The sequence below is a fragment of the Salmo trutta genome, chromosome 37, assembly GCF_901001165.1.
Source record: "Salmo trutta chromosome 37, fSalTru1.1, whole genome shotgun sequence".
NCBI lineage: Eukaryota > Metazoa > Chordata > Actinopteri > Salmoniformes > Salmonidae > Salmo > Salmo trutta.
In genome coordinates this window covers 4,804,778-4,830,578 of record NC_042993.1, presented here as the reverse complement: position 1 = coordinate 4,830,578, position 25,801 = coordinate 4,804,778, and the positions used below count along the sequence as shown (strand labels likewise).

General features: G+C 43.5%; 1 protein-coding gene across 5 annotated transcripts; it reads right to left on the bottom strand.

Annotated features, from left to right (window-relative positions):
• Positions 1-4,241: 4,241 nt before the first annotated feature.
• Positions 4,242-6,817, bottom strand: LOC115176916 (zymogen granule membrane protein 16). 5 transcript variants are annotated; one of them, XM_029737312.1, is made up of 6 exons: positions 6,662-6,740; positions 6,456-6,492; positions 6,331-6,352; positions 6,134-6,186; positions 5,692-5,857; positions 4,242-5,254 (listed from the first exon to the last, which is right to left on the bottom strand). In XM_029737312.1, the coding sequence occupies exons 4-6, from the start codon at positions 6,183-6,185 to the stop codon at positions 4,888-4,890; spliced, it is 585 nt and encodes a 194-aa protein (XP_029593172.1). In that variant the 5' UTR covers position 6,186; positions 6,331-6,352; positions 6,456-6,492; positions 6,662-6,740; the 3' UTR covers positions 4,242-4,887. The 5 variants fall into 5 exon arrangements, with proteins under 5 accessions (XP_029593172.1, XP_029593173.1, XP_029593170.1 ...); XM_029737313.1 differs by having other exon boundaries at positions 6,666-6,737; XM_029737310.1 differs by lacking the exon at positions 6,456-6,492 and having other exon boundaries at positions 6,666-6,817.
• Positions 6,818-25,801: the final 18,984 nt, after the last annotated feature.

Genomic DNA, 25,801 nt, shown 5'->3' with positions numbered 1-25,801 from the left:
GGCTGGTATAGATGAAACTGAGATTAATCCGTGAAGATCACACTTCTCCAACGGGCCTGTGGCCATCGAAGGTGAGCATTTGCCCACTGAAGTTGGTTACGACGCCAAAGTGCAGTCAGGTCAAGACCCTGGTGAGAACGTCGAGCACGCAGAGGAGCTTGCCTGAGACGGTTTCTGAAAGTTTGTACAGAAATGATTCGGTTGTGCAAACCCACAGTTCCATCACCTGTCTGGGTGGCTGGTCTCAGATGATCCCGCAGGTGAAGAAGCCAGATGTGGAGGTCCTGGGCTGGCGTGGTTACATGTGGCCTGCTGTTATGAGGCCGGATGGAAGTACTGCCAAATTCTCTAAAATGACATTGGAGGCGGCTATGGTAGAGAAATTAACTTCTCTGGCAACAGCGCTCATGGACATTCATGCAGTCAGCATGCCAATTGCACTCTCCCTCAAAACTTGAGACATCTGTTGCATTGTGTTGTGTGACAACTGCACATTTTAGAGTGGCCTTTTATTGTCCCCAGTGCAAGGTGCACCTGTGTAATGATCATGCTGTTTAATCAGCTTCTTGATATGCCACACCTGTCTTGGCAAAGGAGAAATGCTCACTAACCATTGTAAACAAAACAAATTTGAGAAATAAGCTTTTTGTGTGTGTGGAAAATGTCTGGGAAACATGGGACCAACACTTTACATGTTGTGTTTTTTTTGTTGTTCAGTGTATATACAATGAAAACTTCAAAAACACCTACTGTACATCATTTGAAATGCTGCCCAGGTTTTGCTTTGTGATGCCTTGAGGGTTCAATACAGGGGGATACATTTACTCAGATTATTTAGTGATTTTGGTCTGAACATACAGTAAGGAAGCAGTAGTCAAGCTAACATTTTAGGCTCTATTGTCACGTCCTGACCAGCAGATGGAGCTGTTGTAGTAGTTTTGAGGTCAGGACGTGGCAGTCTTGTGTGTGTGAATGTTCTGTGTTGGTCTTGTGACTCCTGATCAGCAACAGCTGGGGATCGTTGTTCCTGATTGGGAGTCATATATGTAGGAGTATGTTTGTCACTTGGTTTTGTGGGTAGTTGTTCTTGCACTGCGTTTTTGTATGCCTGTGAGACTGTGCCTGTCATGAGTATCATTTAGTGTATTGTTTTTCCAGTGGATGCCTTACTCCTCTCTTTTTTTTAATTAAAAGAAAATGAGTATCCACAACTTTGCTGCATTTTGGTCCTCTCTACAACACCACGACATAATCTGTGACAGAACTACCCACCAAACTTGGACCAAGCAGCAGAGGAACGAGGAGGAAGGATGGACATGGACAGAAATAAGGTTGCGTGTTTCCAGGGCCATGGAGGAGTTTAGGAAACTCGAGAGGCAGCCCCAATAATTTTTTGGGGGGGGCACAAGGGCAGTTTTACGGGGCAAGAATGGAGCCCCAGGCCAGCTCCCCGCACTAGCCCGAAGGTGTGTGTCTCCAGGCTGGCATGTCCAGTACGAGCCCCACGCACAAGGCGTCTAGTGCGTCAGCCCAGCCTCGCCAGTCAACAGTCACCAGAGCTGCCCACCAGTCAACAGTCACCAGAGCTGCCCGCCAGTCGAAGGTCACCAGAGCTGCCCGCCAGTCGAAGGTCACCAGAGCTGCCCGCCAGTCGAAGGTCACCAGAGCTGCCCGCCAGTCGAAGGTCACCAGAGCTGCCCGCCAGTTGCAGGTCACCAGAGCTGCCCGCCAGTCGAAAGTCACCAGAGCTGCCTGCCAGTCAGGAGCCGCCAGAGCCGCCCGCTAGTCAGGAGCCGCTAGAGCCGCCCTCTAGTCAGGAGATGCCAGAGCGGCCCGTCTGCCCGGAGATGCCAGAGTGGCCCGACTGCCCGGAGCTGCCAGAGTGGCCAGACTGCCCGGAGCTGCCAGAGTGGCCAGACTGCCCGGAGCTGCCAGAGTGGCCCGTCTGCCCGGAGCTGCCAGAGTGGCCAGACTGCCCGGAGCTGCCAGAGTGGCCAGACTGCCCGGAGCTGCCAGAGTGGCCAGACTGCCCGGAGCTGCCAGAGTGGCCAGACTGCCAGGAGCTGCCAGAGTGGCCAGACTGCCCGGAGCTGCCAGAGTGGCCAGACTGCCCGGAGCTGCCATAGTGGCCAGACTGCCCGGAGCTGCCAGAGTGGCCAGACTGCCCTCCGGCACAGCCCGAGTGGCCCTCCTGTCCTCCGGCCCAGCCCGAGGGGCCCTCCTGTCCTCCGGCCCAGCCCGAGGGGCCCTCCTGTCCTCCGGCCCAGCCCGAGGGGCCCTCCTGTCCTCCGGCCCAGCCCGAGGGGCCCTCCTGTCCTCCGGCCCAGCCCGAGGGGCCCTCCTGTCCTCCGGCCCAGCCCGAGTGACCCTCCTGTCCTCCGGCCCAGCCCGAGTGGCCCTCCTGTCCTCCGGCCCAGCCCGAGGGGCCCTCCTGTCCTCCGGCCCAGCCCGAGGGGCCCTCCTGTCCTCCGGCCCAGCCCGAGGGGCCCTCCTGTCCTCCGGTCCAGCCCGAGTGGCCCGTCTGCCTGGCGCAGCTATCGGCGCCACCGAAGTGGGCGACGCCGAGGGTGGAGCAAGGTCCACGTCCTGCACCTGAGCCACCTCCAGGATAGGTGCTTTGGGGAGGGAGGGTGTAGCACAGTGCCGTCGTTGACGGCAGCCACCCTCCCTTCCCTCCCTTATTGTTTAGGGTTTATTGTTTATGGGTTTTGTTGGGGATTTTTGTTTGTTGGTGTTTTCTGTTGTTAGGTGCATTCCGGGGTCTGCACCTTGAGGGGGGGGGGGGGTAATGTCACGTCCTGACCAGCAGATGGAGCTGTTCTAGTAGTTGTGGGGTCAGGACGTGGCAGTCTTGTGTGTGTGAATGTTCTGTGTTGGTCTTGTGACTCCTGATCAGGAACAGCTGGGGATTGTTGTTCCTGATTGGGAGTCATATGTAGGAGTATGTTTGTCACTTGGTTTTGTGGGTAGTTGTTCTTGCACTGCGTTTTTGTATGCCTGTGAGACTGTTCCTGTCGTGAGTAGCATTTAGTGTATTGTTTTTCCAGTGGATGCCTTACTCCTCTTTTTTTGAATTAAAAGAAAATGAGTATCCACAACTCTGCTGCATTTTGGTCCTCTCTACAACACCACGACATAATCTGTGACATCTATAATAAGCAATAATGTAGCATTGTTCATGGTTTAACAACTATATTTTCAAAAATCACACGTAATTTCTTTAAGATTTGCAGCCATCCCATTGCAGTATCATCCACATTACACTAAATGCAAATAGAAAAAATCTATATAATTTTTGCCCTATTTTAAATCGGTGGCTGTTCCTCAAATTAGCTCGAATTTACTGGAACTAAGACTTATTCTGTAAAACAAAGACAATAGAATGAAATTAGGAAATGTTTTTTTTTTATCTCCCCAAAACTAGTTAAACAGCTTTGACTGTTGAACCATGCATATACTGTATAAGCCCCATATATCAAACTGTCTAATCTAGACCATCCACACAGTTAAAGCTACATTCTGTGATTCGCAACAAAGTGGTGTCCCTCCCCACCACTTGTTTTGGTATACAGCTGAACATTGAACAGCTTCCCAAATCTCAGACTGTAGCTTTAGCTAAAACACTATGCAGCTTGTCATGCAATGCCAGGCTAGAAGGAGAGCAGACTTCATAGACAAAATGTTTGATGTCATGAATGGGTATGGCAGATATACGTTCCAGACATTATGTTTGTGTTGGATAGTAGCGCTGGGAATTGCCAGGGACCTCACGATACGATGTTATCACAATTATAAGGTGTTGATATGATGATGTATTACGATTCTCATGATTCTACATGTATTACGATTCTATACTGTGATTTTATTGTGATGCGATGTTCCAAACATATTGCTCACTATATGTCTGTGGCAGAGAGACTAGAAAGCATGAGAGAGTAATGGAAATTGCCCCCAAAAATGTGCTCCTATTTCAAATGAAAATGGTGAACAGTCTATGAAGGAAAATAATATTGTTGATGCGATACGACACGATATATCGTGGAAAATAATATCCCGATGTGTAACTATCGATTTTTTTCCCTTCATTACTGTTGGATAGGCGTTTTAACGGTCTTGCTGTTATAAATTTAGTTCCTTATTGACACCATTGAGGTAGGGTTTGTTAAGATGACAGATTAGTTTATTGTAGCTTCTGGTCACTACTGTATGTATTTTCTTATCAAAAGGAATACAATGAAATATAATGATTAAAGATATGCTTTTTATTAAAATGTCCATAAGCAGATGTAGCAGAAAAGGAACAACAAATAACTAATACAGCGTGTATAAAATAGTGAAGGTGAAGCACCCTGAGATGCTTTTATCTCCCCATAATATTTGATTGTTCAATTAATAAAATCTATAATTAATCCTTTAAATCCCATATGATTCATTCATTTATTGTGATAAATTGTGATAACCTCTAATGATGTGTAACAAAGCATGTGGTCTGTGACCCACGCTGACAGGACTGTTTTGATATTCCTATCTGATGGGCGCTTCATGAGAATTTTAACTGATTGAATTTGAATGTTTAGAAGTATTTTTTGTACTGCTTCATGTGAGGAATCACTTCAAAAATACTTCCAAAGTACTCAAAACATTCAAATTCATTCAGTTTAAATTCTCATGAAACACCCATCAGATAGCGATTTGAAAAACAGTTCTGTCAGCGTCTATGTCAATCATCCGTCCAACATATAGGGTCAGTTTCCTGGACCCAGATTAAGTTGCTCCTGGACTAAAAAGCATGTTGAATGGAGAATCTCCATTGAAAGTAACTAGTCAAGGACTAGGCTTAATCTGTATCTGGGATACCATCCCAAAGAGCAAGACATACTTTTTTTCTCAAAAAACAGGAGTTACTGTTTCCAGTGCTGTTTCCTGAGTACTGTTTCCAGCCCCTTCCATGTACACCAATCCCCAGTGGGCTCCGATGGAGGTGATCCCGGCACCGTTGAAGCGACCGCTGAGCAGCCTCAGCTCATTGCCCACGTTGACTGGGTAGAAGTTGAAGGAGACTTGGTTGGGCAGGCCGGCTGACAGAGTGCGCCCCATGTTGGTGGTTAACACGAGGTAGCAGATGTAGTCTGCTGGGTTGTACTTCCCAGACACCTCAACGATGGCCTCGTCATTAAACAGCTCTATCTCCTGCTTTAAGCCCCCTTCGCTACCGAACACAGGAGACCAGGTGGAGCCGTATCTCAGCTGGAACCTAAAACAGAGGAAGCTTTCACGTTGGTTGTGTTTTGATAAGGCACATTCAGACAAAGAGAGCAGGTAGCGTCAGAGAATATCAAGGAATGACATTTTACATTGTACTCTGGTTTAGATACAATAACAACATTGTTTGGTAATGTACTGAATATGCAATAAACACAACAAATAAATAAATACAAAAAGAAAGAGTTTCTGTTGGGTAGTGAAGTTGGACTGAGTCAGTGGTGTGTGTTGGGCAGTGTAGTTGTACTGAGTCAGTGGTGTGAAGGGTAGTGTAGTTGTACTGAGTCAGTGGTGTGTGTTGTGTAGTGTAGTTGGACTGAGTCAGTGGTGTCTGTTGGGTACTGTAGTTGGACTGAGTCAGTGGTGTCTGTTGGGTAGTGTAGTTGGACTGAGTCAGTGATGTCTGTTCATGGGTCAGGGTCTGCTCACCCGCTGATGTAGGCGTTGCTGTTGTAGTAGTAGTAGTAGTAGTAGTAGTAGTTGTTGTTGATCTCCCACACTCTGACTGCTGTGATGCGTCCCTCACCGTAGGAAGCAAATGGGGTGCCACCTCCCTGACCCACCGCAGAGGAATACGAGTACGGATCTTTGATGGCTAAAATAACATGGACAATATATTTACTATATTTACTATATTAATAATACATATTTCTATATACATCATTTTAATTTTACCAACACATTTCTGAAAGATCTTTACATTATGAATAAAGTGCAGATGAATTAACTAAAGTACATTCTGCAATGATTTAGTCCATCAGCTTTTGTCTCAAAGAAGAACTCCTAAGTCTAACTGAAAAAGACAAGTTAGTGAAAGCACAAAAGCTATTATTTTAGCATTATAATTCAGAATTGTCTTTTTATTACTCACGCATTGCCAAGCAGCTAGCCAAGAACACTGTGACAACCAGGATTGAGAACATTCTGCAAAAGGCAGGCATCAATACTTAAGACCTTTAATTTCTGTCAATTTTACTCTCACTCCGTTTCAATTTAAATGGTCAAACTTGAAAAATGTAGTTAATAATATTTTTCATAGTAGTATGTAAAACCACTAACTCCTTTTACCTGTCAGGTCAACCAGTGTTTCCTAGGAGGTAAAAGAAAATAGCCTTTTGAATTGTGACGTAACAAACAACAAACCATTCTTGAATGTTAAATGTTATAAAATGGCTGTAAAAAGTTGAACCTACTCTTGTTTACTACAATCACTCTTGTAGTGCTAAGCTACTGTCAAATTCAAAATAATGTCAGATCATTGAATTTAAATTTAGAGGCAAAAGGGCCAAAATGTTTTTGCCCAACTACCAAGAGATAATGAGTATTAACTTCATGACATTTCCCACATCAGTATCATGCATTAAAAACAAGTTTTCTATTTAGTTAGTTGTGTAGTTACCCACAGTGCTATCTTGAGATGTGTGTGAAAACCTGTGAAAGCTTCTTATCTGTCTGTCTCTGCCAGGTCCTTCTAGTCTACTGCTTCCTCTTAGAACTGCATTTATACCTGCTGAACATTCCATCAGCTGGAAGGCGCATGACAAAGAACAGCTTTAGTCAGTCACTATAGAGAAGTCAGACATTGTTTTCTAATTAGTCAAGGCTACTTTGGGAGGGAGTATCAAGGAAATGCTATAAGGAAACAAGCATCTTTCTGGTAAGAAGAAGGGCGGGGGTGTATGCCTTATGATTAACGAGACATGGTGTGATCATAACAACATACAGGAACTCAAGTCCTTCTGTTCACCCGACTTAGAATTCCTCACAATCAAATGCCGACCGCATTATCTACCTTGAGAATTCTCTTAGATTATAATCACAGCCGCATATATCACCCCCAAGCAGATACATTGATGGCCCTGAACAAACTTCATTTGACTCTATGTAAACTGGAAACCACATATCCTCAGGCTGCATTTATTGTAGCTGGGGATTTTAACAAGGCTAATCTGAAAACAAGGCTCACTAAATTCTATCAGCATATCGATTGCGCTACCAGGGCTGGCAAAACCCTAGATCATTGCTATTCTATCTTCCACGACACATATAAGGCCCTCCCCCGCCCTCCGTTCAGAAAAGCTGACCACGACTCCATTTTGTTGCTCCCAGCCTATAGACAGAAACTAAAACAGGAAGCTCCCGCGCTCAGGTCTGTTCAACGCTGGTCCGACCAATCGGATTCCACTCTTCAAGATTGCTTCGATCACGTGGACTGGGATATGTTCCGCATTGCAACGAACAACAACATTGACGAATACGCTGAGTCGGTGAGCGGGTTTATTAGCAAGTGCATCGGCGATGTCGTACCCACAGCGTCTATTAAAACATTCCCAAACCAGAAACCGTGGATTGATGGCAGCATTCGCGCAAAACTGAACACTCGAACCACTGCTTTTAATCAGGGCAAGGTGAGATTCAAAAGGCACTCGCACATCTGAGCAGTCTTGCTGCAGGTGCATGGCAACAATTAAAGCAATTAAAACAGGATGAAGGAAACCGCACACTGCTCTTGATAGTATCACTGGTATTTAATAAGCTTACGTATCGGCCCAACGGCCTTCGTCAGAGCTTTTTGTGAATTATCGAAAACAGCACCTCTATGTAGACCTAGCCCCACCCACATCCGTTCCACATATGGAAAGGAGTTGGAGGCTAAGGAAAAATAAAAAAGTGCTACCAAACATAACAATATGCATTTCACAAATATTACAAGTGTATAGACAAGACGCACCAAACACGTCCATAAAATCACAACGAGGACATAGCAAGTTTTCATTAATCATTGGGTACATCATACGAAAAAAACAAAGTAATCTTAAATAGGAACATATTTTAAATTCACAACATAACATAAATAGTCATTTCATCATTAAGTCCTTTAGGAAATAATGTCTGGAGGGTGAAAATCGAAAAACATTCTCTTTTGCTCAGAGTATTATTAGTATCACCTCCCCTGTCTGATATCTTGACTTTCTCTATGCCACAAAATCTAAAGGTAGAAATGTCATGCTTTAGGTCATTAAAATGTACTGCGACTGGATAATCCCTGTCGTTTCTCCTGATTGAACTTTTGTGTTCACTAATTCTCTGTTTGAGAGAGCGGGAGGTTTTACCGACATAGCAGAGCCCACATGTACATTTAATAATGTAAATAACATGGGTGGTTGTACACGTAATGATATCATTTATTTGGAACCGTTTTCCTGTGTGTGGGTGGCAGAAATATTCACACTTCATCATATTGTTGCACTGTGCGCATCCTCTGCATTTATAGCTACCATTAGGTAGAGGGCATAAAAGAGCCTGGCTGATTTTCTTTCGTGGCTGGCAGTTGGCATGAACCAATTTATCGCGTAAATTGCGACCTCTCCTATATACAATGAGTGGTGGATTCTTAAATTCAGCCGGCAAAGCTGGGTCCGATGATAAAATATGCCAGTGTTTCTTGACCACACCTCCCACTTTTCGCGAATTCAAAGTATATGTGGTTGTGAACATAACGGAGTGTTCTTTTGCTTTAGCGGGTCTTTTTTGTAAAAATTCATCTCGTGTTTTTCCCAATGCCAAATGAAGAGCTTCATCCACACATTGTGGCGAATAGCCTCTTCTTAGAAACCTATTGCGCATCTCCGCTGCTTTTTCTAGATAATCATCATTGGAGTAGCATATACGGCGCAGTCTGAAAAACTGGCTTCTAGGAAGTCCTCTTTTTAATGGCTCAGGATGGAAGCTGTCCCCCTGTAATAGAGTATTTCTGTCTGTTTCTTTTCGATACAGAGTTGTAAACAGGGTTCCATTTGATTTCTCAATCCATATATCGAGGTAATGAACGCGTTGAGTGTCACTTTCAATAGTAAATTTGAGATTGGGATCCATGTCATTGAGTAGTGCCATAAAATCTGACAGCTCTTGTTCAGTTCCTTCCCATATGCAAAAAATGTCGTCAATATATCGATACCACTTCAGGATTTTGTTCAAAAATGGATTTTTGTTTATGTTATTGACAAAACGTTCTTCAAATAGACCCACATAAAGGTTAGCATAGCTCGGAGCGAATGTGGAACCCATCGCCGTTCCATTCGTTTGGAGGTAGTATTCATCATCAAACCTAAAATAGTTATACTTCAAAACATATTCTGCCAGCTCTAAAATAAAGTTTGTTGGTGGATATTCATTAGTATCTCTGTCTCCCAAATAGTGAGCTAGTGCTGCCAACCCCCCCGCATGGGGAATGCTGGTATATAGACTCTCGACATCTAATGTGACCAGAATACAGTCTTCTTTCAAACCCGTTATTGGTGAGATCTTGTTTATGAAGTCTATAGAGTCTTTTACATATGATGGCAATGCTTGCACATGAGTTTTAATAAAAGCGTCTACAAAGTTCGACAATGGCTCTAGCATTGAGCCTATTCCTGCAACCACTGGTCTGCCTGGATAATTGCCTTGTTGTGTTTTAGGTTTGTGTAATTTCGGTAAAATGTAAAGGCATGGACGTATGGCACAATCGCAGTAAAGATATTCATATTCAGGTTTTGAGATAAGGTGGTTTAATAGGCCTTGCTGCAAACTAGAGCATATATCCCTTTGGAACACCTGTGTGGGATCAACACTTAGTTTTCTATAGAAACGTTCATTACTGAGTTGTCTCTGAATTTCTTCTTTATATTTTTCATAGTCTAGAACTACCACAGCACCCCCCTTGTCTGCAGGTTTAATAACCAACGATGAATCTTTCATTAATTCATTAAGTGCCTGTTCTTCTGTTCTAGTGAGATTTTTTTGAATGTGGTTTGTTTGTCTCGTATACACTGACATGGCTTCTTGTTCGACTAACCTACAATAGGTATTAATCGAAGAGTTGTTAACTATGGGACAGAATTTGCTTTTGGGCTTAAAATGTGTGCCAGTTCGTTGATGTGTTTCTTGGCCCGAAACAGTGTTTTGTGAAAACACATGCTTAAGTTTAATCTTACGGAAGAATTTGAACAGATCTACTTTCGTATCAAAAGGTTTATCTGTACATGTAGGTACAAAAGAGAGACCCTTAGATAAGACTGAGACTTGAGCGTCAGTAAGGTCTTTTTTGGAGAGGTTAATTACCGAGTCCTGCTGTAGCTCCGTGTCCACGGCCTGTGATCCTGGTCTCCTCTTCGACCGCTTGCCTCTCCTACATCGTTTATTTTCTTTCGTAGAGCCTTGTGTTGCTTCCGGGCTAGAAAAACCGGCTGTGTGCCATGGTAGCTGGAGTCACTGTCTGTGGGGAATTCGCTCTCGGTGGATGCCTCTGTGTCCAAATTTCCATGTCCTCCTGCTGCTGCGTCTCTGCGTCCCTCAATCATTGGTGCGTCCCTACGTCGGCCTCTCAGGGCAAGGTGACCGGAAACATGACCGAATACAAACAGTGTAGCTATTCCCTCCACAAGGCAATCAAACAAGCTAAGCGTCAGTAAAGTCGCAATTCAATGGCTCAGACACGAGAGGTATGTGGCAGGGTCTACAGTCAATCACGGACTATAAAAGGAAAACTAGCCCCATCGCGGACCAGGATGTCTTGCTCCCAGACAGCCTAAACAACTTCATTGCTCGCTTTGAGGACAATACAGTGCCACTGACACGCCCGCTACCAAATCCTGCGGGCTCTCCTTTACTGCAGCCGACGTGAGCAAAACATTTGAATGTGTCAACCCTTGCAAGGCAGCAGGCCCAGACGGCATCCCCAGTCGCATCCTCAGAGCATGCGCAGACCAACTGGCTGGTGTGTTTACGGACATATACAATCAGTCTGCTGTCCCCACATGCTTCAAGAGGGCCACCATTGTTCCTGTTCCCAAGAAAGCTAAGGTAACTGAGCTAAATGACTACCACCCCGTAGCACTGACTTCCGTCATCATGAAGTGCATTGAGAGACTAGTCAAGGACCTTATCACCTCCACCCTACCTGACACCCTAGACCCACTCCAATTGTCTTACCACCCCAATAGGTCCACAGACAACGCAATCACAATCACACTGCACACTGCCTTAACCCATCTGGACAAGAGGAATACCTATGTGAGAATGCTGTTCATCGAATACAGCTCAGCATTTAACACCATAGTACCCTCCAAACTCGCCATCAAGCTTGAGACCCTGGGTCTCAACCCCGCCCTGTGCAACTGGGTCCTGGACTTCCTGACGGGCCGCCCCCAGGTGGTGAGGGTAGGTAACAACATCTCCACCCCGCTGATCCTCAACACTTGGGCCCCACAAGGGTGCGTTCTCAGCCCTCTCCTGTACTCCCTGTTCACCCACGACTGCGTGGCCATGCACGCCTCCAACTCAATCATCAAGTTTGCAGACGACACTACAGTGGTAGGCTTGATTACCAACAACGACGAGATAGCCTACAGGGAGGAGGTGAGGGCCCTCGGAGTGTGGTGTCAAGAAAATAACCTCACACTCAACGTCAACAAAACAAAGGAGATGATCGTGGACTTCAGGAAACAGCAGAGGGAGCACCCCCCTATCCACATCGATTGGACAGTAGTGGAGAGGGTAGAAAGTTTTAAGTTCCTCGGCGTACACATCACGGACAAACTGAAATGGTCCAACCACACAGACAGCGCGGTGAAGAAGGCGCAGCACCGCCTCTTCAACCTCAGGAGGCTGAAGAAATTTGGCTTGTCACCAAAAACACTCACAAACTTTTACAGATGCACAATCGAGAGCATCCTGTCAGGCTCCGCCTGGTACGGCAACTGCTCCGCCCATAACCGTAAGGCTCTCCAGAGGGTAGTGAGGCCTGCACAACGCATCACCGGGGGCAAATTACCTGCCCTCCAGGACACCTACACCACCCGATGTCACAGGAAGACCAAAAAGATCATCAAGGACAACAACCACCCGAGCCACTGGCTGTTCACCCCGCTATCATCCAGAAGGCGAGGTCAGTACAGGTGCATCAAAGCAGGGACCGAGAGACTGAAAAACAGCTTCTATCTCAAGGCCATCAGACTATTAAACAGCCATCACTAACATTGAGTGGCTTCTGCCAACATACTGACTCAACTCCAGCCACTTTAATAATGGAAAATGTATGTAATAAATGTATCACTAGCCACTTCAAACAATGCCACTTCATATAATGTTTACATACCCTACATTACTCATCTCATATGTATATACTGTACTCTATACCATCTACTGCATCTTGCCATCTTGATGTAATGTATCACTAGCCACTTTAAACAATGCCACTTTTATATGTTTACATACCCTACATTACTCATCTCATATGTATATACTGTACTCTATACCATCTACTGCATCTTGCCATCTTGATGTAATGTATCACTATCCACTTTAAACAATGCCACTTTGATATGTTTACATATCCTACATTACTCATCTCATATGTATACACTGTACTCTATACCATCCACTGCATCTTGCCTACGCCGTTCTATACCATCACTAATTTATATATATTTTGTATGTAATATTCTTATTCCTTCCTTTACACTTGTGTGTGCAAGGTAATTGTTGTGAAATTGTTAGGTTAGATTACTCGTTGGATATCACTGCATTGTCGGAACTAGAAGCACAAGCATTTCGCTATACTCGCATTAACATTATTATATCAAATCAAATCAAATTGTATTTGTCACATACACATGGTTATGTGTATGTGACAAATACAATTTGATTTGATTTGGTATAATAATTGCGTTCTTTTGAATTGTAACAAATTAATGATCTGAAATAGGGATAAAAAAATATATACAATCGAACAACCGAACAATTAAAAGAATGTACCAAAATTGTATGAATGTGTACTAAAATCGCTCAAAATCAGTCTCCCAATCTTCAGTTGTTTTATTACACCAAGAGGAACTCCTTCCCTTCAAACATTAACACGCTGAAAAAGACAAGTGGATCTGGTCATTAACAGGATGGTTAGTTCATTGGTTTGCTCAAATACCTATAGTATTTTATTGTAGAATATTTGTTTCAGTACATGTATTTCAATTTAATTCTAGATGTGCAGATGACATTCAAACATTTTTGTCTCCATTATTGTCCAACGTTTTCTGCAATCTGTTACAATACTCACATCTTCATTAAATCACTGGCAACCTGTACATGTTACTACAGGAAAACAATATGATTTCATTTTCTGCAGATTAACCAGATAAATATCAGTAGAAGTTACAAAGTGAAAAAATAAATAAAAGTTTACATACACATTACTAAGTGAAATACCCGGAGGCACTTGTTACTACCTATCTTTAAAATGTGATAGTTCCATTAACATATTGTTAGATTTCTTGTTAGATATTACTGCACGGTCGGAACTAGAAGCACAAGCATTTCGCTACACTTGCATTAACATCTGCTAACCATGTGTATGTGACCAATAAAATAATATTTCATTTGATAGTAATACAAATATGTAATGTAGGACCTTATTGATTAAAAAAATAGATCAGCGAAAAGGTCAATATAAAGCACAATTGCTTTTGTGTATGTAAGTTGAGTTACACACACTGGTTGAATCAATGTTATTTCCACGTCATTTCATTTCACTTCAAAAGGTAAATCTTGAAATAAGTTTGTTAATAATGTTTTTCATAGTAGTTCACAAAAACAAGTTAGGCATTTTACCTGTCAGAAAATACACTTTTTGGAATTGTGAAATGTAACGTAACAATCAACAAACCATTCTTCAATGTGAAATGTTTTAAAACGGCTCTAAAAGGTTGAACCTACTCTTGCTTACTACAATCACTCTTGTAGTGCTAAGCTGCTGTCACGTTCAAAATAATGTCAGATAATTGAATTTATTTGTAAAGACAATAGGGCCAAAATGTTTGTACCCAAGTACTATGAGATGATGAGTATTAACTTTATAACATTTCCCACACCAGTATCATGTATTAAATACAAGTTTTCTATTTAGTTAGTTGTGTAGTTACCCACAGTGCCATCTTGAGATGTGTGTGAAAACCTGTGAAAGCTTCTTATCTCTCTGTCTCTGCCAGGCCCTTCTAGTCTACTGCTTCCTATTAGAATTGCATTTATACCTGCTATAGATGGAAGGAGCATGACAAAGAACACCTTTATTAACTTACTTTAAAATGAATCATGAAACAATTACAAAGATTTGACTGACTTATAGTTCATATAAGGAAATCAATCAAATGAAATAAATAAATTAGGCCCTAATCTATTGATTTCACATGACTGGGAATACAGATATGCATCTGTTGGTCACAGATACCTTGACAGAGTTGATCAGGCTGTTGACTGTGGAATGTTGTCGCACTTCTTTTCAATGGCTGTGCGGAGATGCAGGATTTTGACGGGAACTGGAGCACTCTGTCATGCGTGTTGATCAGGGGCATTCCAAACATGCTCTGGGGGTGACATGTCTGGTGAGTATGCAGGCCATGGAAGAACTGGGCCACCAGGAATTGGGTACAGATCCTTGTGACATGGGGTCGTGCATTATCATGCTGAAACATGAGGTGAAGTTTGCGGATGAATGGCACGATAATGGGCCTCAGAATCTCGTCACGGTATCTCTGTGCATTCAAATTGTCTTCGACAAAATGCAATTGTGTTCGTTGCCCATAGCTTATGCCTGCCTGCCCATACCATAACCCCATATACACTCTGTTCACAAAATGTACATCAGCAAACCACTCGCCCACACAACATTATACATGTGGTCTATGGTTGTGAGTCCGGTTGGACGCACTGCCAAACGATCTAAAAACAACATTGGAGGCGGCTTATGGTAGAGAAATTAACATTACCTTATCTGGAAACAGCTCTGGTGGACATTCCTGCATTTAGCATGCCAATTGCATGGTCCCTCAAAACTTGAGACTTCAGTGACATTGTGTTGTGGGACAAAACTTCACATCTTAGAGTGACATTTTATTGTCCCCAGCACAAGGTGTATCTGTATAATGATCATGCTGTTTAATAAGCTTCTTGATATGACATAGCTGTCACATGGATGGATTATCTTGGCAAAGAAGAAATGCTCACTAGCAGGGATGTAAACAAATTTGTGCACAACGTTTTAGAGAAGTAAGGAACATTTCTGGGATCTTTTATTTCAGCTCATGAAACATGAAACCAACATTTTACATGTTGCATTTATATTTTTTGTTGAGTGTAACGTAGTTAGTTCACATAAAGATGTATGTAATTCATATGAATGAAATCATCAACATGTATTGATCACATCTTTACTAATGCTGGAGAAATGAACTTTAAAGCAGTATCCAAATCCATATGATGTAGTGATCACAATATAATAGGCATTTCTAGGAAAACCAAAGTTCCAAAGGCTGGGCCTAATATAGTGTATAAGAGGTCATACAATACGTTTTGTAATTATTCATATGTTGATGATGTAAAGAATATTTGCTGGTCTGTGGTGTGTAATGAGGGGCAACCAGTTGCTGCACTTGACATATTTATGAAATTGCTTATTCCAGTTACTACTAAGCACGCACCCATTAAGAAAATGACTGTAAAAACTGTTAAATCCCCTTGGATTGATGAGGAATTGAAAAATTGTATGGTTGAGAGGGATGAGGAAAACGGTATGGCAAATAAGTCTGTCAGCCCAACTGAATGGCAAACGTACTGTAAATTATGAAATCATGTGACAAAGCTTAATAAAAAGAAAAAGAAACTATACCATGAAACAAAGATAAATGATATAAAGATAAATTATATAATGAATGATAGTAAAAAGATTTGGAGCACCTTAAATAACATTTTGGGGAAAAAAAGCCAACTCGGCTCCATCATTCATTGAATCAGATGGCTCATTTATCACAAAACCCACTGATATTGCAAACTACTTTAATGACTTTTTTAGATACACAAACTTAGGGATGACATGCCAGCAACAAATGCTGACACTACACATCCAAGTATATCTGACAAAATTATGAAAGACAAGAATTGTACTTTTGAATTCCGTGCAGTCAGTGTGGAAGAGGTAAAAAAAATATTGTTGTCTATCAACAATGACAAGCCACCAGGGTCTGACAATCTGGATGGAAAATTACTGAGGATAATAGTGGACGATATTGTCACTCCTTCAATTTAAGCCTACTAGAAAGTGTGTGCCCTCAGGCCTGTAGGCAAGCTATAGTCATTCCACTACCCAAGAATAGTAAAGCCCCCTTTACTGGCTCAAATAGCTGACCAATCAGTTTGCTACCAACTCTTAGTTAACTTCTGGAAAAAATTGTGTTTGACCAGATGCCGGGGCGGTAGGTGGCCTTGTTTTTAGAGTGTTGGGACAGTAACTGAAAGGTTGCAGGATTGAATCCCCGAACTGAAAAGGTAAAAATCTGTCGTTCTGCCCCTGAACAAGGCAGTTAACCCACTGTTCCCCGGTAGGCCGTCATTGTAAATAAGAATGTGTTCTTAAAAACTTCTTAGGGCTAGGGGGCAGTATTGAGAATTTTGAAAAAAATATGTGCCCATTTTTAACTGCCTCCTACACGAACTCAGAAGCTAGAATATGCATATTATTGTTCAGGTTTGGATAGAAAACACTCTGAATTTTCTAAAACTGTTTGAATGGTGTCTGTAAGTATAACAGAACTCATATGGCAGTCAAAACCCTGAGACAAATTCTGACAGGAAGTGGATACCTGATGTGTTGAATTACCTTTAAGCCTATGCCATTGAAACACACAGGGGCTTATTAATCTTTGAGCACTTCCTATGGCTTCCACTAGATGTCACCAGTCTTTACAAAATGTTTTGAGTCTTATACTGTGAGATCTGACCGAACAAGAGCCATGGAACTGTGGTGGCCGATTAGACTCTGGCACGCGAGTTCATGTTGCGTACTCTCGTTCCAATACGTTTTAAAAGAGAATGCAATCGTCCGCCTTGAATATTATTCATGTTCTGGTTAAAAAAGGCACTAATGATTTATGCTATACAACGTTTGACATGTTTGAATGAACGTAAAAAAATGTTTTCCCCTCGTTCATGAAGTGAAGCCCGGCGGGCATAGATCATGTGCTAACAACACGGAGCTTTTTGGACATAAATTATGAGCTTTTTCGAACAAAACTACATTCGTTATGGACCTGGGATACCTGGAAGTGACATCTGATGAAGAGAATCAAAGGTAATGGATTATTTACATAGTATTTTCGATTTTAGATCTCTCCAACATGGCGGTTAGTCTGTATCGCAAAGCGTATTTTTCTGGGCGCAGTGCTCAGATTATTGCAAAGTGTGATTTCCCAGTAAGGTTATTTTTAAATCTGGCAAGCTGGTTAGTTTCAAGAGATGTCAATCTATAATTCTTTGAATGACAATATAATATTTTACCAATGTTTTCGAATAGTAATTATTTAATTTGTTGTGCTGATTTGACTGGCGGTTATTGGAGGGAAACGATTTCCTGAACATCAACACCCTAGTAAAACGCTGTTTTTGGATATAAATATGAACTTGATAGAACAAAAAATGCATGTATTGTCTAACATAATGTCCTAGGAGTGTCATCTGATGGAGATTGTCAAAGGTTAGTGCATAATTTTAGCTGGTTTTCTGCTTTTGGTGACGCCTGTCTTTGAATTGACAAAACATTACACACAGCTATTGTCAATGTACTCTCCTAACATAATCTAACTTTATGCTTTCGCCGTAAAGCCTTTTTGAAATCGGACAACGTGGTTAGATTAAGGAGATGTTTATCTTTCAAAGGGTGTAAGATAGTTGTATGTTTGAGAAATTTGAATTATGACATTTAATTGTTTTCAAATTTGGCGCTCTTGATATTTCACCTGTTGTTGATAGGGTGTACCAGGGGTGGCACGCTTGCGTCCCACATAGCCCCAAGAGGATATTATTAACACGAAGGCCGACGCACTGTCCCGCCTATATGACACCGAGGAGAGGGCCATCGATCCAACTTCCATCCTCCCAGCGTCGTGCTTGGTAGCACCGGTGGTATGGGAGGTGGACGCGGAGATCGAGCGGGCGTTACGGTTGGAACCTGCACCATCTCAGTGTCCAGCAGGTGTTCAGTATGTGCCGCTTGGTGTCCGTGATCGATTGATTCGATGGGCCCATAATCTCCCCTCTTCGGGTCACCCTGGGATCGAGAGGACAGTGTGGAACCTGAGGGGAAAGTACTGGTGGAAGTTTGCGGGAGGTATGCTTTTTCTGAACGTCACATGCTAATGTAAAAAGCTGGTTTTTGATATAAATATGAACTTGATTGAACAGACATGCATGTATTGTATAACATAATGTCCTAGGTGTGTCATCTGATGAAGATCATAAAAGGTTAGTGCTGCATTTAGCTGTGGTTTGGGTTTTTGTGACATTATATGCTAGCTTGAAAAATGGGTGTCTGATTATTTCTGGCTGGGTACTCTGCTGACATAATCTAATGTTTTGCTTTCGTTGTAAAGCCTTTTTGAAAAAGCATACCCCCCGCAAACTTCCGGGGAATTTACTAACAATTTACTAAATTACTCACGATAAACGTTCACAAAAAGCATAACAATTATTTTAAGAATTATAGATACATTACTCCTCTATGCACTCGATATGTCCGATTTTAAAATAGCTTTTGGGATGAAGCACATTTTGCAATATTCTAAGTACATAGCCCAGCCATCACGGGCTAGCTATTTAGACACCCACCCAGTTTAGCCTTCACCAAAATCACATTTCCTATAAGAAAAATGGTATTCCATTACCGTACTTCGAAGCATGTCAACCGCTGTTTAAAATCATTTTTTTGCAATTTATCTCGTAGAAAAGCGATAATATTCCGACCGGGAATCTGCCTGTCTGTAAACAGAGGGAAAAACCGAAAGCCGGGGGCGGGGCAGGTCACGCGCCTAAGCCTTTGTCCTCTGATAGACCACTTAGCAAAAGCTCTCGTGTGTTTCTGCCAGGGCTTTGAATTACGTCATTCAGGTTTTTCCCGGGCTCTGAGACCCCACTGGAGACGTGGGAAGTGTCACGTAACAGCAGAGATCCTGAGTTTTTGGAAGAGATGTCAAAGAAAGCAAATAAATGGTCAAACAGGCCACCTGTAAAGGAATCTCTCAGGTTTTTGCCTGCCAAATGAGTTCTGTTATACTCACAGACACCATTCAAACAGTTTTAGAAACTTTAGGGTGTTTTCTATCCATATATAATAGGTATATGCATATTCTAGTTACTGGGTAGGATTAGTAACCAGAATAAATCGGGTACGTTTTTTATCCGGCCGTGTAAATACTGCCCCCTAGCCCCAACAGGTTAATTAAACGCAATTTGTGATTTTGTGAAGCCTGTGCTGGTTGAAAAATATGTTGATGTGGGGCGCTGTCCTCAGATAATAACATGGTATGCTTTTGCCAAATAGCCTTTTTGAAATCTGATAACGCAGTTGGATTAACAAGAAGTTAAGCTTTTCAATTATATAAGACACATGTATGTTCATGAATGTTTACGAATATTTATTTGAATTGCGAGCCCTCCAATTTCACTGGATGTTGTCAGCTTCTATCCCGCTAGCAGGACACCGAGCCCCAAGAGGTTTTTAACTCTGGACACATGGAAGGTGTGTTGTATACGGAAGGTACGGGGCAACAGAAGACAAGCAGCAGAATGGCTAATGACCTTGGAGATGGGAAAAGGGCCGATAAACCGGGGGGAGAGATTGCGGGATTCCAACAGGAGGGGCGCATCCTGGGTGGACAGCCATACCTTCTGCCCGAGATGATACCTGGGAGCTGGAGTCCAGTGGTGATCCGCTTGTCTTTGATACCCGGAGGCTGTCTTGAGGAGGGCCAACCGGGCTCTCCTCCAGGTACGACGACAGCGGCAGACAAATATCTGAGCCGAAGGTATGCCGACCTCTTCTTCTTGCTTCAGGAAAGAGCGGGGCTGATACCCCAGGCAACTCTCAAAGAGTGATAGGCCCGTGGCAAAACAGTGAAGGCTGTTGCGGGCGTATTCGACCCACACAAGCTGCTGGCTCCAGGTGGTGTGGTTGGCGGAGACCAGGCAGCGCAAAGTAGTGTCTAGGTCCTGGTTGGCTCGCTCCGACTGGCCGTTGGACTGGGGGTGAAACGTAGAGCAGGCTGGCCGACGACCCAATGAGGGTGCAGAACACCTTCCAGAACCGGGACGAGAACTGAGGACCCTGGTCGGAGACCATTTCTACTGGCAGTCCATGGATCTGGAAGACGTACTGCACCATGAGCTGGGCCGTTTCTTTTGCAGAGGGTAGCTTGGGTAGAGGAATGAAGTGGGCGGCTTTGGAAAATCAGGATGGTGGTGTTGCCATCAGACGGGGGGAAACCCGTGACAAAGTCCAGGGAGATGTGAGACCAGGGAAGGTGAGGGACAAGCAGAGGTTGGAGGAGACCAGCCGGAGATTGCCGAGGAGTCTTGTTCTGTGCACAGACCTTGCAAGTGGCGATGAATGCGGAGATGTCAGGAACCATGGTAGGCCACCAAAAGCATTGTTGCACAAAAGCCAGGTCCAACGGGAGACCGGGTAGCAGTCAACCCTGGAGGAGTGGGCCCACTACAGGACCGAGGAGCAGACCGCGCCAGGAACGAACATCGGGTAATCTTGGCACACCACCAGGGTTCTGCTGGGAATGCTACGCCTCAGAAACCTGCTTCCCTATTCCCCAGCTGAGTGCAGTCACCAGGCACGAGGTGGAAAGGATGATCTCAGGTTCCGGGGAATTAGCCGTGGGGCTATAACGGTGTACCAGCGCATCCGGCTTAACATTCTTGGATCCCGGAGAGTATGAGAGGGAGAAGTTGAACCGGGTGAACATTAGGGCCCACCTAGCTTGCCTGGAATTGAGGCGCTTGGTGGTGCGGAGATATTCCAGGGTCTTGTGGTTGATCCACACAATGAAAGGACATTCCGCCCCCTCCAGCAAGTGCCTCTACTCCTCCAAGTCATCGTCATCGTGAGAAGCTCACAATTCCCCACATCGTAGTTCCTCTTCGTGGCATTGAGGCGGTGGGAGACGAAGGCGCAGGGATGTAACTTGAAGTCCAGGGCAGATCGCTGGGACAGGACAGCCCTCACTCTGACATCCGAAGCATCGGCCTCCACCACAAACTGGTGGGATGGGTCAGGATGAACCAAGATGGGAGTTGTGGTGAAGCGGTGTTTGAGTTCCCGAAATTCCCAGTCAGCATTTGGGGACCAGGTGAATGGAACCTTGGGAGAGGTGAGTGCAGACAAGGGGGAATCCAGGGTGCTTGTAGCCCCAGATAAAGCGGCGATAAAAGTTGGCAAATCCCAGGAAACAGTGCAGCTGTACTCTGGACTTAGGCTGGGGCCAATCCACCACCGCTCTCACCTTCCCGGGATCCATCTGTACACTCCATGCAGCGATGATGTACACCAGAAAGTGGGTAGCGGGGAGCGGTTCTTCACTGTGATATCGTTGAGACCCCGGTAGTTGATGCATGGGAACTGGGTTTTGTCCTTCTTCTCCACAAAGATGAACCCTGCGCCGGCGGGGGAGGAAAGAATTCTGCACCCTCATTGGGTCGTCGGCCAGTCTGTCCTCTAGGATCCACCCCCAGTCCAATGGCCAGTCGGAGCGAGCCAACCAAGAAGACCTTGGGGCTACTCTGCGCTGCCTGGTCTCTGCCAACCCCACCACCTGGAGCCAGCAGCTGGTGCAGGTCGAATACGCCCGCAACATCCTTCCATGCTATGCCACAGGCCTATCTCCTTTTGAGTGTTCCCTGGGGTATAAGCCCCCGCTCTTCCCTGAGCAGGAAGAAGAGGTCGGCATACCTTCTGTCCAGATGTTTGTCTGCCGCTATCGTCGTACCTGGAGGAGTGAAAACAGTCACTTACAAGCAAATACAAATGCATGTTTCATTTTAATACAATACGCTAAAAAACAAGATATAGATTTATCAATAAAGGCTGTGGATTCCAAAAAGGCTTTTGACCGTCTTAAATGCCCTTATCTACTCAAAACTTTGGAAGGATTCAACTTTCCATTTGAACTAATACTATAAAAAATATGATGTACAGTATAATTGAGCAATAAGGCCCGAGGGGGTGTGGTATATGGCCCATATACCATGGCTAAGGGCTGATTTCATGCACATCGCAACACAGAGTGCCTGGACACAGCCCCGTGGTGTAGTTGCCATATATCACAAACCTCCGAGGTGCCTTATTGCTATTATAAACTGGCTACCAAAGTAATTAAATCAGTAAAAATAAATGTTTTGTCATACCCGTGGTATATGGTCTGATATACCACAGCTGTCGGCCAATCAGTATGAACCACCCACTTTATTATTTCATTTTGAAAGTACATTCTGCAATGAATTAATCCATCAGAGATTGTCTAACGGCTAGATTTAATCCATATAGCAGAAGATCTGCGTTATAGAGCGATTGAAATTGAAAGATTTGATTTGATTTATTCGGATCCCCATTAGCCGATGCCAATGTAGACAGTTGCCTTACTGGGACTCTTATGTGGATGATGTTAAAAATATTTGTTGGTCTGATGTGATTATATAACATTTAACATATGTATATAACATATGTGACATATAATGAAAAGACATTACAGACAAAAAACATACATTTAAAAACAACATGTAGTGTGTGTGTGCATCTATCAGTTACACATACATGTCAGTACATACACACAACAAGTAGGTCACATGGGGGAGAGGGGTTGTGCCGTGAGGTGTTGCTATATTTGTTTTTTGAATCCAGGTTTTCTGTTCACTTGCGCTATATAAGATAGAAGGGACTTCCATGCACTCATATGGCTCTGTATAATACTGTATACTGTTTCCTTGAATTTGTTCTGAACCTGGGGACTGTGAAAAGACCCTTGGTGGATTGTCTGGTGGGGTAAGTGTGTGTGTCGGTGCTGTGTGTAAGTTGACTTTGCAAACAATTTGGAATTTTCAACAAATACATTTTTCTTATAAAAACAAGTGACACAGTCAGTCTTTCCTCAACTCTTAGCCAATAGGGACTGGCATGTATATTATTAATATAAACTTTCTGATTACCATGAAATGCAAGATGTGCTGATCTGTTCTGGACCAGCTGCAGTTTAACTAGGTCTTTCCTTGCAATACTTGACCATATGCCTGCACAATAATCAAGATAAGATAAAACTAGAGCCTGCAGGACTTACTTTGTGGAGTGTGGTGTCAAAAAAGCAGAGCATCTTTTTATTACTATCACGTTTCAGGTAAGGCCCAGATGCAGTAAACGTCGAAGCAACAAAAGTGTATTCATCCAACAGGGGCAGGCAAAAGACAGGTCAAGGGCAGGCAGGGGTCAGTAATCCACATCTAAAGCCCAAAAGAATGGGCTTTAGATGTGCCAGGTGAACCTACAACCACAACACTTCAACAACACTTGACATAGGATCTTCTCTAAGCATTACAGGGATATGGCTCCTCCCCCATAAGCATTCCTTTCTCTTCTATAGATGTTATATCCTTGTATTGCTATTGCTGTATCATCAAATGAATTATCTAAGTGAGTCTCAGAAATGGCTAATATATTAATCTTATCTGATGTGTCGTGTCTTTGGCATCATTAAAACTGAAGACTTATTTTTATCAAATAACTCTCGTTATTATTATTACGCGATTAAACTAATTAATCACGTAACTGTAATTAACTAGGAATTTGGGGCATCAAGGAAAATGTTCAGATTACACAGTTATAATTTTCCTAATATAACTTTCAGATATTTTAGTATATTAGATCACTTAGTCTTCTGATTAATGAATTATTCTTTACCTCACGTTAGTCTCATTCCAAACGTCGTAAATTGTTGGTTATCTGCACGAACCCAGTCTTCACTCAGAAGACTGGGTTCATTCTGTCCTACTATCCAGGTCTGTACCCAAACAATTTCAACTTCTACTTTTAAAAATCCATCTCCCTAAAAACAAGTCTCTCACCGTTGCCGCCTGCTATAGACCACCCTCTGCCCCCAGCTGTGCTCTGGACACCATATGTGAACTGATTGCCCCCCATCTATCTTCAGAGCTCGTGCTGCTAGGTGACCTAAACTGGGACATGCTTAACACCCCAGCCATCCTACAATCTAAGCTTGATGCCCTCAATCTCACACAAATTATCAATGAACCTACCATGTACCACCGCAAAGCCGTAAACACAGGCACCCTCATAGATATCATCCTAACCAACTTGCCCTCTAAATACACCTCTGCTGTTTTCAACCAAGATCTCAGCGATCACTGCCTCATTGCCTGCATCCGTAATGGGTCAGTGGTCAAACGACCTCCACTCATCACTGTCAAACGCTCCCTGAAACATTTCAGAGAGAAAACCTTTCTAATCAACCTGGCCCGGGTATCCTGGAAGGATATTGACCTCATCCCGTCAGTAGAGGATGCCTGGTTATTTTTTTTAAATGCCTTCCTCACCATCTTAAATAAGCATGCCCCATTCAAGAAATGTAGAACCAGGAACAGATATAACCTTTGGTTCTCTCCAGACCTGACTGCCCTTAACCAACACAAAAACATCCTGTGGCGTTCTGCATTAGCATCGAACAGCCCCCGTGATATGCAACTTTTCAGGGAAGTTAGAAACCAATATACACAGGCAGTTAGAAAAGCCAAGGCTAGCTTTTTCAAGCAGAAATTTGCTTCCTGCAACACAAACTCAAAAAAGTTCTGGGACACTGTAAAGTCCATGGAGAATAAGAACACCTCCTCCCAGCTGCCCACTGCACTGAGGATAGGAAACTCTATCACGTCCGATAAATCCACTATAATTGAACATTTCAAGAAGCATTTTACTACAGCTTGCCATGCTTTCCACCTGGCTACCCCTACCGCGGTCAACAGCACTGCACCCCCCACAGCTACTCGCCCAAGCCTTCCCCATTTCTCCTTCTTCCAAATCCAGTCAGCTGATGTTCTGAAAGAGCTGCAAAATCTGGACCCCTACAAATCAGCCGGGCTAGACAATCTGGACCCTTTCTTTCTAAAATTATCTGCCAAAATGTTTTGCAACCCCTATTACCAGCCTGTTCAACCTCTCTTTTGTGTCGTCTGAGATTCCAAAAGATTGGAAAGCAGCTGCTGTCATCCCCCTCTTCAAAGGAGGGGACACTCTTGACCCAAACTGCTACAGACCTATATCTATCCTACCCTGCCTTTCTAAGGTTTTCGAAAGCCAAGTCAACAAACAGATTACCGACCATTTCGAATCCCACGCACCTTCTCCGCTATGCAATATGGTTTCAGAGCTGGTCATGGGTGCACCTCAGCCACGCTCAAGGTCCTAAACAATATCGTAACCACCATCGATAAGAAACAATACTGTGCTGCCGTATTCATTGACCTGGCCAAGGCTTTTTACTCTGTCAATCACCACATCCTCATCGGCAGACTCAATAGCCTTGGTTTCTCAAATGATTGCCTCGCCTGGTTCACCAACTACTTCTCTGATAGAGTTCAATGTGTCAAATCGGATGGCCTGTTGTCCGGT